The sequence below is a fragment of the Coregonus clupeaformis genome, unplaced genomic scaffold (genome assembly GCF_020615455.1).
Source record: "Coregonus clupeaformis isolate EN_2021a unplaced genomic scaffold, ASM2061545v1 scaf1766, whole genome shotgun sequence".
NCBI classification, from domain to species: Eukaryota; Metazoa; Chordata; class Actinopteri; order Salmoniformes; family Salmonidae; genus Coregonus; species Coregonus clupeaformis.
The window spans coordinates 80,279-95,000 of record NW_025535220.1 but is presented as its reverse complement, the minus strand read 5'-3'; the positions used below and the strand labels follow the sequence as shown (position 1 = coordinate 95,000).

At 38.8% G+C, this 14,722-nt stretch overlaps 1 protein-coding gene across 1 annotated transcript in view; it reads left to right on the top strand.

The window, feature by feature from the left end:
- LOC121562814 (cGMP-specific 3',5'-cyclic phosphodiesterase-like) overlaps positions 1-14,722 on the top strand; it is a 78,883-nt gene that overhangs the window by 11,541 nt on the left and 52,620 nt on the right. The window contains exons 7-8 of the mRNA XM_045218744.1: positions 1,851-1,918; positions 3,076-3,227. Coding sequence (XP_045074679.1) covers positions 1,851-1,918; positions 3,076-3,227 — 220 coding nt within the window. The remainder of the gene's footprint in view (positions 1-1,850; positions 1,919-3,075; positions 3,228-14,722) is intronic.

The following is a 14,722-nucleotide window of genomic DNA, read 5'->3' as shown; positions in this document are numbered from 1 at the left end:
CTAGCCCCTATGCCCCTGACCCCTAACCCTATGCCCCTAACCCCTAGCCTATGTCCCTCAACCCTACACTGGCCCTAGCCTGCCCCTAGCCTCTAGCCCTATGCCCCTAGCCCTGGCCCTAACCCTGCGCCCTAGCCCCTAACCTGCTGCCCTATGCCCCTAGCGCTGCCCCAACTGCCCCTAACCCTATGCCCTGGCCCCTGCCCTTTGCCCCAACCTACTGCCCTATGCTCATGCCCTAGCTCTAACCCCTGTGCCCCTAACCCCTGTGCCCCTAACCACAACCCTGCCCTACTCTGCTACTTTCAACCTATGCCCCTAACCCTAACTTCTGCTACTGGCCTAACCCTGTGCTTTCTGCACTGGCCCCTACCCTAACCCTATGCCCCTATGCCTCCCTATGCCCTGTGCCCTAACCCTATGCTCCCCCAACCTGTCTATTTCTTCTAACCCTGCCTATGCCCCTAACCTGCTCTAACCCTATGCCCTAGCACCCTAGCCCTTTAACTGCCCCCTAACCCCTGGCTACCCTCACTGGCTCCTAACCCCTAGCCCCTAACCCTGGCCCTGTGCCCTAACCCCTAGCCCCTATGCCCCTAACCCCTAGCTTTATGCCCTAACCTATGGCCCCTACTCCTAGCTTTATGCCCCTAACCCCTAGCCCTATGCCCCTAGCCCCTAACCACTAGCTCCTAACCCCTAACCACTGGCTCCTAACCCCTAAGCACTAGCTCCTAACCCCTAAGCACTAGCTCCTAACCCCTAACCACTAGCTCCTAACCCCTAACCACTAGCTCCTAACCCCTAACCACTAGCTCCTAACCTCTACCATGTAGCTCTAAGCCCTAACATCGCTAGCTTTCACTACTAGCCCAGACCCTTTAACCACTAGCGCAATAGCCAACCCTAACGTCTGATTGGCTCTCAGTTTTCTGCCGCTATTTTTTTAGCCTCTAGCACCTAACCCTAGCTATACGCGGAGCATAACTCAGTCGTGGTAAGCACCAGCACTAAATAAGCCGTGCTTCTTTTCAAAATATTATCACAAAATAAGTACCTTGTTTTTTCTCCCTAAAGCTTTCAGTTACACTGGTTTGTCACAATACATAACTTTCTGTGTTTTTAAAAACAAGACAAAACTTTCTGGTTTTAAAAACACAAGGATAAAACTTTCTGGTTTTTAAAGCACAAGCACAAAAAGCCTTTCTGGTTTTTAAAACACAAAACACAATAAATAACTTTCTGGTTCATAAAACACAAGACAAAACTTTCTGGTTTTTAAAACACAAAACACAATAAATAACTTTCTGGTTCATAAAACACAAGACAAAACTTTCTGGTTTATGAAACACAATAAATAACTTTCTGTTTTTTAAAACACAAGACATAACTTTATTTGTGTCTTAGTTGACTGCAGCATTGTGTTAGCTGGGTGGATCCAGCATGGTCACCACTTTTACTATTTCTTTGCTTGGCTTATCAGTCTGGTTTTGGTCGTAAACATTTTCTGTTTCTGTTCGGACGCTGATTGGACCAGCCGTTTTCTGGTTCATTCCAAAACCCCATCAATTGGCTCGAAGGCCAGACTGATAAAAGCAGATCTAAAAGATATTGAACGTAGCGTTCATTCTGGATTCACCAGGCTAGTGTAGTGTTGTCAGGACAGGGCTGGAAATGGAGGGGGAATCTGGGAGCGGAACCAGTGAAATCATTTTAATATTTTAGCGTTGGTATTGAAGGATTCCAGAGTGACTTTCTTCCATTCCTACCCCCCTGTGTGTTGTTACTAATGGTCTATTGTTTAAACAGACAACCTGGTTGACGTGTTCTATTGTTCTGTTGTGTTCTAGAACTCCTTCTCTGGGCTGGTCCATATGGAGGGAGAAGAACAAGGATCAGAGTTCCAGATCTATAAAAGGTTCTAGAAGGTTTTTTACCTCTCGTATCCCTGTTGTATCATTCCATCGACGGCCGTGTTTTGTTTCAGTTTGTGTATACATGATTTAGACCATAGGGATGTGTTTAAGACATAACTGCTCTTGTTGATTTAGTTGACTTGGGACGGTCTTGGTGTACTAAACCATGCCGATATCAGGAGCAAATAGGAATATATTTAAATTGGGAGAAAGTTTGCAAAATACCAGTCATTTTCTCCACATTCCCAGGTTTTCCCACACAATCCTGGTTGGAGGATTCCTGCATTTTATCAGGAGCAAATAGGAATATATTTAAATTGGGAGAAAGGTTGCAAAATACCAGTCATTTTCTCCACATTCCCAGGTTTTCCCAAACAATCCTGGTTGGAGGATTCCTGAATTTGCTCCTTGTTCCTTCCTGGTTCCAGGAATCTTCCAACCGGATCTTCTGGATCACATGGGCATTTGGGGAAAGTTACCTGAATGTCTCAACCTTATTTGGGACTGGTGGCTTTGCACTGATCAGCACCTTATTTGGGACTGGTGGCTTTGCACTGATCAGCACCTTATTTGGGACTGGTGGCTTAGCACTGATCAGCAGTGGACAATTTTTCTATGTTTGATGGTTAATGTAAATAATGTATATTTCTGTGTTTCCATAGAGACTGTAGCATCACTATATTTCTGTGTTTCCATTGAGGCTGTAGCATCACTATATTTCTGTGTTTCCATAGAGACTGTAGCATCACTATATTTCTGTGTTTCCATAGAGACTGTAGCATCACTATATTTCTGTGTTTCCATAGAGACTGTAGCATCACTATATTTCTGTGTTTCCATAGAGGCTGTAGCATCACTATATTAATGTGTTTCCATAGAGACTGTAGCATCACTATATTTATGTTTCCATAGAGACTGTAGCATCACTATATTTCTGTGTTTCCATAGAGACTGTAGCATCACTATATTTATGTGTTTCCAGAGACTGTAGCATCACTATATTTCTGTGTTTCCATAGAGACTGTAACATCACTATATTTATGTTTCCATAGAGACTGTAGCATCACTATATTTCTGTGTTTCCCATAGAGACTGTAGCATCACTATATTTATGTTTCCATAGAGACCGTAGCATCACTATATTTCTGTGTTTCCATAGAGACTGTACCCTCCCAGACATAGACCTGACCCACGCCCTGCAGGTGCTGGTCTCCAAGGAGACACTGAACGTGTCCGGCGCCGATCAGGACCCCCCCACGGGTAGTCTGGTCTGCTGCCCGATCAGAAATGGGAAGACCGGGAAAATCATCGGTGCGTCGCTCTTTCTCCATTTCACATGTATCTTTTCTAGTTTACAGTCTTTTTTATACAGCTATGTTTATATAACTTTAACCTTACTATAGAATTCCATTGACAACAACAGCATGAATTCTATAATCAAATCAATTCAAATCAAATTTTATTTGCCACATGCACCGAATACAACAGTTGTAGACATTACCGTGAAATGCTTACTGACAAGCCCTTAACCAACAATGCATTTATTTTTTGATAAAAAAGTCAAATAAAACAACAACAAAAAAGTGTTGAGAAAAAAAGAGCAGAAGTAAAAATAAAATAACAGTAGGGAGGCTATATATACAGGGGGGTACCGGTGCAGAGTCAATGTGCGGGGGCACCGGCTAGTTGAGGTAGTTGAAGTAATATGTACATGTGGGTAGAGTTAAAGTGACTATGCATAAATAATTAACAGAGTAGCAGCAGCGTAAAAAGATGGGGTGGGGGTGGGGGGGCAGTGCAAATAGTCCGGGTAGCCATGATTAGCTGTTCAGGAGTCTTATGGCTTGGGGGTAGAAGCTGTTAAGGAGCCTTTTGGACCTAGACTTGGCGCTCCGGTATCGCTTGCCGTGCGGTAGCAGAGAGAACAGTCTATGACTAGGGTGGCTGGAGTCTTTGACAATTTTGAGGGCCTTCCTCTGACACCGCCTGGTATAGAGGTCCTGGATGGCAGGAAGCTTGGCCCCAGTGATGTACTGGGCCATACGCACTACCCTCTGTAGTGCCTTGCGGTCGGAGGCCGAGCAGTTGCCATACCAGGCGGTGATGCAACCAGTCAGGATGCTCTCGATGGTGGAGCTGTATAACTTTTTTGAGGATCTGAGGACCCATGCCAAATCTTTTTAGTCTCCTGAGGGGAATAGGCTTTGTCGTGCCCTCTTCACGACTGTCTTGGTGTGTTTGGACCATGATAGTTCGTTGGTGATGTGGACACCAAGAAACTTGACGCTCTCAACCTGCTCCACATGCAGTAGTAAGAGTCGGGTGCCTCTGTTTGGTGTAGGGAGTCTTCTTCTTCTTCTGTGGTTGTTAGAGGCACGCTGTTAGTCGTTGTTGATAGTCGAGGCAGAGATCTTGATATCAGTACGTCTTAAACCAGCGGATTACTGGCTCTTCAGTCTTTATTTACTGATCTATGCACTGACAAGGAAGTCTTGTATTTACTGACTAGGAAGTATTATATTTACTGAATAGGAAGTGTTCTATTTACTGACTAGGAAGTGTTGTATTTACTGATTAGGAAGTATTGTATTTACTGACTAGGAAGTCTTGTATTCACTGAATAGGAAGTATTATATTTACTGAATAGGAAGTGTTCTATTTACTGACTAGGAAATATTGTATTTACTGACTAGGAAGTGTTGTAGTTACTGACTAGGAAGTATTGTATTTACTGACTAGAAAGTGTTGTAGTTACTGACTAGGAAGTCTTGTATTCACTGAATAGGAAGTATTATATTTACTGAATAGGAAGTGTTCTATTTACTGACTAGGAAGTATTGTATTTACTGACTAGGAAGTGTTGTAGTTACTGACTAGGAAGTCTTGTATTTACTGACTAGAAAGTATTGTATTTACTGACTAGAAAGTGTTGTATTTACTGACTAGAAAGTGTTGTATTTACTGACTAGGGTGTGTTGTATTTACTGAATAGGAAATATTGCATTTAATGTCTAGGAAGTATTGTATTTACTGACTAGGAAGTATTGTATTTACTGACTAGGAAGTATTGTATTTAATGAATAGGAAGTATTGTATTTACTGACTAGGAAGTGTTCTATTTACTGACTAGGAAGTATTGTATTTACTGACTAGGAAGTGTTGTAGTTACTGACTAGGAAGTCTTGTATTTACTGACTAGAAAGTATTGTATTTACTGACTAGAAAGTGTTGTATTTACTGACTAGAAAGTGTTGTATTTACTGACTAGGGTGTGTTGTATTTACTGACTAGGATGTGTTGTATTTACTGACTAGAACGTGTTGTATTTACTGACTAGAACGTGTTGTATTCACTGACTAGGAAGTCTTGTATTTACTGACTAGGAATTCTTGTATATACTGACTAGAAAGTGTTGTATTTACTGAGAAAGTGTTTGTCACGGTTTCGGCCGAGGCTGCTCCTCCTCCTTGTTCGGGCAGGCTTCGGCGGTCGTCGTCCCCGGAGTACTAGCTGCCACCGTTCGATGTTTCATGTTTGTTTGGTTTTGTCTGTTTGTACACCTGTCCCTTGTTAGTGTTTGATTTTGTTTCCTATTTAGTTATCGTGTGTTGGGTCAGGTGTTATGTGTGATTGTTATGTCAGCTGTTGCTGTTGATGGGTTTTCTCTCTCGTGTTGTTTGTTGTCGAGAGTCCGCACTGCGTGCGCCTTTTCTTGTTTTTACACACTGTTGCGTAATTTGTTCTTGCCTCCCGGTTGGGTTGGCTATTCACCTGTTTGGAGTTACTATTTTGGATTACTAAAGTCTGTTGACGAACACCCGTGTTCCTGCGCTTGATTCCCTGCACCACATCCACACTCAGCGTTCTGACAGTGTTGTATTTACTGACTAGGAAATATTGTATTTACTGACTAGGAAGTATTGTATTTACTTACTAGGAAGTATTGTATTTACTGACTAGGAAGTATTGTATTTACTGACTAGGAAGTGTTGTAGTTACTGACTAGGAAGTGTTGTATTTACTGACTAGGAAGTATTGTATTTAGGAAGTATTGTATTTACTGACTAGGAAGTATTGTATTTACTGACTAGGAAGTATTGTATTTACTGACTAGGAAGTATTGTATTTACTGACTAGGAAGTGTTGTATTTACTGAATAGGAAATATTGCATTTAATGTCTAGGAAGTATTGTATTTACTGACTAGGAAGTATTGTATTTATTGAATAGGAAGTGTTGTATTTACTGACTATGAAGTATTGTATTTACTGACTAGGAAGTATTGTATTTACTAACTAGGAAGAATTGTATTTAATGAATAGGAAGTATTGTATTTACTGACTAGAAGTATTGCATTTACTGACTAGGAAGTATTGCATTTACTGACTAGGAAGTATTGCATTTACTGACTAGGAATTTGTATTTACTGACTAGGAAGTACTGTATTTACTGACTATGAAGTATTGTATTTATTGACTAGGAAGTATTGTATTTAGGAAGTATTGTATTTACTGACTAGGAAGTATTGTATTTACTGACTAGGAAGTATTGTATTTACTGACTAGGAAGTATTGTATTTACTGACTAGGAAGTATTGTATTTAATGAATAGGAAGCATTGTATTTAGGAAGTATTGTATTTACTGACTGGAATATTGTATTTACTGACTAGGAAGTATTGTATTACTGACTAGGAAGTGTTTATTTAGGAAGTATTGTATTTACTGACTAGGAAGTATTGTATTTACTGACTAGAAAGTATTGTGTTACTGACTAGGAAGTGTTGTATTTACTGAATAGAAAATATTGCATTTAATGTCTAGGAAGTATTGTATTTACTGACTAGGAAGTATTGTATTTACTGACTAGGAAGTATTGTATTTGATGAATAGGAAGTATTGTATTTACTGAATAGGAAGTATTGTATTGACTGACTAGGAAGTATTGTATTTGATGAATAGGAAGTATTGTGTTACTGGGACTAGGTTATTATTGTATTTAATGAATAGGAAGTATTGTATTTACTGAATAGAAAGTATTGTATTTACTGACTAGAAGTATTGTATTTAATGAATAGGAAGTATTGTATTTTACTGAATATGAAGTATTGTATTGACTGAATAGGAAGTATTGTATTTATTGAATAGAGTATTGTATTGACTGACTAAAGTATTGTATTTGATGAATAGGAAGTATTGTATTTAATGAATAGGAAGTATTGTATTTACTGACTAGGAAGTATTGTATTTAATGAATAGGACGTATTGTATTTACTGAATAGGAAGTATTGTATTTACTGACTAGGAAGTATTGTATTTATTTATTTACTGAATAGGAAGTGTTGTATTTAGGAAGTATTGTATTTACTGACTAGGAAGTATTGTATTTACTGACTAGGAAGTATTGTATTTACTGACTAGGAAGTATTGTATTTACTGACTAGGAAGTGTTGTATTTACTGAATAGGAAATATTGCATTTAATGTCTAGGAAGTATTGTATTTACTGACTAGGAAGTATTGTATTTATTGAATAGGAAGTGTTGTATTTACTGACTATGAAGTATTGTATTTACTGACTAGGAAGTATTGTATTTACTAACTAGGAAGAATTGTATTTAATGAATAGGAAGTATTGTATTTACTGACTAGGAAGTATTGCATTTACTGACTAGGAAGTATTGCATTTACTGACTAGGAAATATTGTATTTACTGACTAGGAAGTACTGTATTTACTGACTATGAAGTATTGTATTTACTGACTAGGAAGTATTGTATTTAGGAAGTATTGTATTTACTGACTAGGAAGTATTGTATTTACTGACTAGGAAATATTGTATTTACTGACTAGGAAATATTGTATTTACTGACTAGGAAGTATTGTATTTAATGAATAGGAAGCATTGTATTTAGGAAGTATTGTATTTACTGACTAGGAAGTATTGTATTTACTGACTAGGAAGTATTGTGAAGTTTTTGTATTTACTGACTAGGAAGTTTATTTACTGACTAGAAGTGTTTATTTAGTATTGTATTTACTGACTAGGAAGTATTGTATTTACTGACTAGAAAGTATTGTATTTACTGACTAGGAAGTGTTGTATTTACTGAATAGGAAATATTGCATTTAATGTCTAGGAAGTATTGTATTTACTGACTAGGAAGTATTGTATTTACTGACTAGGAAGTATTGTATTTAATGAATAGGAAGTATTGTATTTACTGAATAGGAAGTATTGTATTGACTGACTAGGAAGTATTGTATTTGATGAATAGGAAGTATTGTATTTACTGACTAGGAAGTATTGTATTTAATGAATAGGAAGTATTGTATTTACTGAATAGAAAGTATTGTATTTACTGACTAGGAAGTATTGTATTTAATGAATAGGAAGCATTGTATTTAGAAGTATTGTATTTACTGCTAGATTATTGTATTTTGACTGGTTTTTCTACTGATAGTTTTATTTGGAAGTTTGTATTTCTACTGTAAATATTTATTTACTACTGGAGTTTTATTGTACTGAATGGAATATTGCATTTAATGTCTAGGAAGTATTGTATTTACTGACTCAAGAAGTATTTTTTCTCTGGAATTTTATTTAATGAATAGGAAGTCATTGTATTTACTGAATAGAAGTATTGTATTGACTGACTAGGAAGTATTGTATTTTGATGAATAGGAAGTATTGTATTTACTGACTAGGAAGTATTGTATTTAATGAATAGGAAGTATTGTATTTACTGAATAGAAAGTATTGTATTTACTGACTAGGAAGTATTGTATTTAATGAATAGGAAGCGCTATTGTATTTACTGAATATGAAGTATTGTATTGACTGTAATAGGACGTATTGTATTTATTGAATAGGAAGTATTGTATTGTACTGACTAGGAGTATTGGCTATTTGATGAATAGGAAGTATTGTATTTAAACTGAATAGGAAGTATTCGTATTTACTGCAATAGCGTTCGAAGAATTGTATTTAATGAATAGGACGTATTGTATTTACTGAATAGGAAGTATTGTATTTACTGGACTAGGAAGTATTGTATTTTACTGACTAGGAAGTATTGTATTTACTGACTAGGAAGTGTTGTATTTACTGACTAGGAAGTATTGTATTTAGGAAGTATTGTATTTAATGAATAGGAAGTATTGTATTTAGGGAAGTATTGTATTTACTGACTAGGGAAGTATTGTATTTACTGACTAGGAAGTATTGATTTACTGACTAGGAAGTATTGTATTTACTGACTAGGAAGTGTTGTATTTACTGAATAGGAAATATTGCATTTAATGTCTAGGAAGTATTGTATTTACTGACTAGGAGTATTGTATTTATTGAATAGGAAGTGTTGTATTTACTGACTATGAAGTATTGTATTTACTGACTAGGAAGTATTGTATTTACTAACTAGGAAGAATTGTATTTAATGAATAGGAAGTATTGTATTTACTGACTAGGAAGTATTGCATTTACTGACTAGGAAGTATTGCATTTACTGACTAGGAAATATTGTATTTACTGACTAGGAAGTACTGTATTTACTGACTATGAAGTATTGTATTTACTGACTAGGAAGTATTGTATTTAGGAAGTATTGTATTTACTGACTAGGAAGTATTGTATTTACTGACTAGGAAATATTGTATTTACTGACTAGGAAATATTGTATTTACTGACTAGGAAGTATTGTATTTAATGAATAGGAAGCATTGTATTTAGGAAGTATTGTATTTACTGACTAGGAAGTATTGTATTTACTGACTAGGAAGTATTGTATTTACTGACTAGGAAGTGTTTATTTAGGAAGTATTGTATTTACTGACTAGGAAGTATTGTATTTACTGACTAGAAAGTATTGTATTTACTGACTAGGAAGTGTTGTATTTACTGAATAGGAAATATTGCATTTAATGTCTAGGGAAGTATTGTATTTACTGACTAGGAAGTATTGTATTTACTGACTAGGAAGTATTGTATTTAATGAATAGGAAGTATTGTATTTACTGAATAGGAAGTATTGTATTGACTGACTAGGAAGTATTGTATTTGATGAATAGGAAGTATTGTATTTACTGACTAGGAAGTATTGTATTTAATGAATAGGAAGTATTGTATTTACTGAATAGAAAGTATTGTATTTACTGACTAGGAAGTATTGTATTTAATGAATAGGAAGTATTGTATTTACTGAATATGAAGTATTGTATTGACTGAATAGGAAGTATTGTATTTATTGAATAGGAAGTATTGTATTGACTGACTAGGAAGTATTGTATTTGATGAATAGGAAGTATTGTATTTAATGAATAGGAAGTATTGTATTTACTGAATAGGAAGAATTGTATTTAATGTCTAGGAAGTATTGTATTTACTGACTAGGAAGTATTGTATTTAATTAATAGGAAGTATCGTATTTAATGAATAGGACGTATTGTATTTACTGAATAGGAAGTATTGTATTTAGGAAGTACTTTATTTACTGACTAGGAAGTATTGTATTTACTGAATAGGAAGAATTGTATTTAATGTCTAGGATGTATTGTATTTACTGACTAGGAAGTATTGTGTTTACTGACTAGGAATATTTTTTTACTAGGACTGTAGAGAGTCTTGGCTGTAGGAAGTATTGTATTTACTAAAGAGTCTTGTATTTACTAGGAAGTTTTGGCTGTAGATCATCTTGGCTGATGAGAGTATTGTATTTACTGGCTGTAGAGTGTTGTTTCTGATCATTATTTCAGATGGTTAGGGACTAGGAGCTAGTGATTAGTGTTGTTTTTACTATAGAGTCTTCTATTTACTAAGATGTCTGTAGATAATGTTGGTTGTAGATAATCTTGGCTGTAGATAATCTTGGTTGTAGAGAATGTTGTATTTACTAGGAAGTCTGTAGATAATCTTGGCTGTATATAATCTTGTATTTACCATGAAGTCTGTAGATTATTTTGGCTGTAGAGACTCTTGACTGTAGAGGATGTTGCATTTACTAGGAAGTCTGTAGATAACCTCGGCTGTAGATAATCTTGTATTTACTAGGAAGTCTTCTAAATGAATAGCATTAGCAGCATTAGGCAAGGTGTTAACCTTTTAGAGTGCGTCAGCCAGGGTACTTAGCAGGGTTGTTGGCTAGACAGTGCCTTAACCATCACCTGATCTACACACCACAGATAGACAGAGCCTTAACCATCACCTGATCTACACACCACAGATAGACAGAGCCTTAACCATCACCTGATCTACACACCACAGATAGACAGAGCCTTAACCATCACCTGATCTACACACCACAGATAGACAGAGCCTTAACCATCACCTGATCTACACACCACAGATAGACAGAGCCTTAACCATCACCTGATCTACACACCACAGATAGACAGAGCCTTAACCATCACCTGATCTACACACCACAGATAGACAGAGCCTTAACCATCACCTGATCTACACACCACAGATAGACAGAGCCTTAACCATCACCTGATCTACACACCACAGATAGACAGAGCCTTAACCATCACCTGATCTACACACCACAGATAGACAGAGCCTTAACCATCACCTGATCTACACACCACAGATAGACAGAGCCTTAACCATCACCTGATCTACACACCACAGATAGACAGAGCCTTAACCATCACCTGATCTACACACCACAGATAGACAGAGCCTTAACCATCACCTGATCTACACACCACAGATAGACAGAGCCTTAACCATCACCTGATCTACACACCACAGATAGACAGAGCCTTAACCATCACCTGATCTACACACCACAGATAGACAGAGCCTTAACCATCACCTGATCTACACACCACAGATAGACAGAGCCTTAACCATCACCTGATCTACACACCACAGATAGACAGAGCCTTAACCATCACCTGATCTACACACCACAGATAGACAGAGCCTTAACCATCACCTGATCTACACACCACAGATAGACAGAGCCTTAACCATCACTGATCTACACACCACAGATAGACAGAGCCTTAACCATCACCTGATCTACACACCACAGATAGACAGAGCCTTAACCATCACCTGATCTACACACCACAGATAGACAGAGCCTTAACCATCACTGATCTACACACCACAGATAGACAGAGCCTTAACCATCACCTGATCTACACACCACAGATAGACAGAGCCTTAACCATCACCTGATCTACACACCACAGATAGACAGAGCCTTAACCATCACCTGATCTACACACCACAGATAGACAGAGCCTTAACCATCACTGATCTACACACCACAGATAGACAGAGCCTTAACCATCACCTGATCTACACACCACAGATAGACAGAGCCTTAACCATCACTGATCTACACACCACAGATAGACAGAGCCTTAACCATCACTGATCTACACACCACAGATAGACAGAGCCTTAACCATCACCTGATCTACACACCACAGATAGACAGAGCCTTAACCATCACCTGATCTACACACCGCAGATAGACAGAGCCTTAACCATCACCTGATCTACACACCACAGATAGACAGAGCCTTAACCATCACTGATCTACACACCACAGATAGACAGAGCCTTAACCATCACCTGATCTACACACCACAGATAGACAGAGCCTTAACCATCACCTGATCTACACACCACAGATAGACAGAGCCTTAACCATCACCTGATCTACACACCACAGATAGACAGAGCCTTAACCATCACCTGATCTACACACCACAGATAGACAGAGCCTTAACCATCACCTGATCTACACACCACAGATAGACAGAGCCTTAACCATCACCTGATCTACACACCACAGATAGACAGAGCCTTAACCATCACCTGATCTACACACCACAGATAGACAGAGCCTTAACCATCACCTGATCTACACACCACAGATAGACAGAGCCTTAACCATCACCTGATCTACACACCACAGATAGACAGAGCCTTAACCATCACCTGATCTACACACCGCAGATAGACAGAGCCTTAACCATCACCTGATCTACACACCACAGATAGACAGAGCCTTAACCATCACCTGATCTACACACCACAGATAGACAGAGCCTTAACCATCACCTGATCTACACACCACAGATAGACAGAGCCTTAACCATCACCTGATCTACACACCACAGATAGACAGATCCTTAACCATCACCTGATCTACACACCACAGATAGACAGAGCCTTAACCATCACCTGATCTACACACCACAGATAGACAGAGCCTTAACCATCACTGATCTACACACCACAGATAGACAGAGCCTTAACCATCACTGATCTACACACCTAAGATAGACAGAGCCTTAACCATCACCTGATCTACACACCACAGATAGACAGAGCCTTAACCATCACCTGATCTACACACCGCAGCTAGACAGAGCCTTAACCATCACCTGATCTACACACCGCAGATAGACAGAGCCTTAACCATCACCTGATCTACACACCACAGATAGACAGAGCCTTAACCATCACCTGATCTACACACCACAGATAGACAGAGCCTTAACCATCACCTGATCTACACACCACAGATAGACAGAGCCTTAACCATCACCTGATCTACACACCACAGATAGACAGAGCCTTAACCATCACCTGATCTACACACCACAGATAGACAGAGCCTTAACCATCACCTGATCTACACACCACAGATAGACAGAGCCTTAACCATCACCTGATCTACACACCACAGATAGACAGAGCCTTAACCATCACCTGATCTACACACCACAGATAGACAGAGCCTTAACCATCACCTGATCTACACACCACAGATAGACAGAGCCTTAACCATCACCTGATCTACACACCACAGATAGACAGAGCCTTAACCATCACCTGATCTACACACCACAGATAGACAGAGCCTTAACCATCACTGATCTACACACCACAGATAGACAGAGCCTTAACCATCACCTGATCTACACACCACAGATAGACAGAGCCTTAACCATCACTGATCTACACACCACAGATAGACAGAGCCTTAACCATCACCTGATCTACACACCACAGATAGACAGAGCCTTAACCATCACTGATCTACACACCACAGATAGACAGAGCCTTAACCATCACCTGATCTACACACCACAGATAGACAGAGCCTTAACCATCACCTGATCTACACACCACAGATAGACAGAGCCTTAACCATCACCTGATCTACACACCACAGATAGACAGAGCCTTAACCATCACCTGATATACACACCACAGATAGACAGAGCCTTAACCATCACTGATCTACACACCACAGATAGACAGAGCCTTAACCATCACCTGATCTACACACCACAGATAGACAGAGCCTTAACCATCACTGATCTACACACCACAGATAGACAGAGCCTTAACCATCACTGATCTACACACCACAGATAGACAGAGCCTTAACCATCACCTGATCTACACACCACAGATAGACAGAGCCTTAACCATCACCTGATCTACACACCGCAGATAGACAGAGCCTTAACCATCACCTGATCTACACACCACAGATAGACAGAGCCTTAACCATCACTGATCTACACACCACAGATAGACAGAGCCTTAACCATCACTGATCTACACACCACAGATAGACAGAGCCTTAACCATCACTGATCTACACACCACAGATAGACAGAGCCTTAACCATCACCTGATATACACACCACAGATAGACAGAGCCTTAACCATCACCTGATCTACACACCACAGATAGACAGAGCCTTAACCATCACCTGATCTACACACCACAGATAGACAGAGCCTTAACCATCACCTGATCTACACACCACA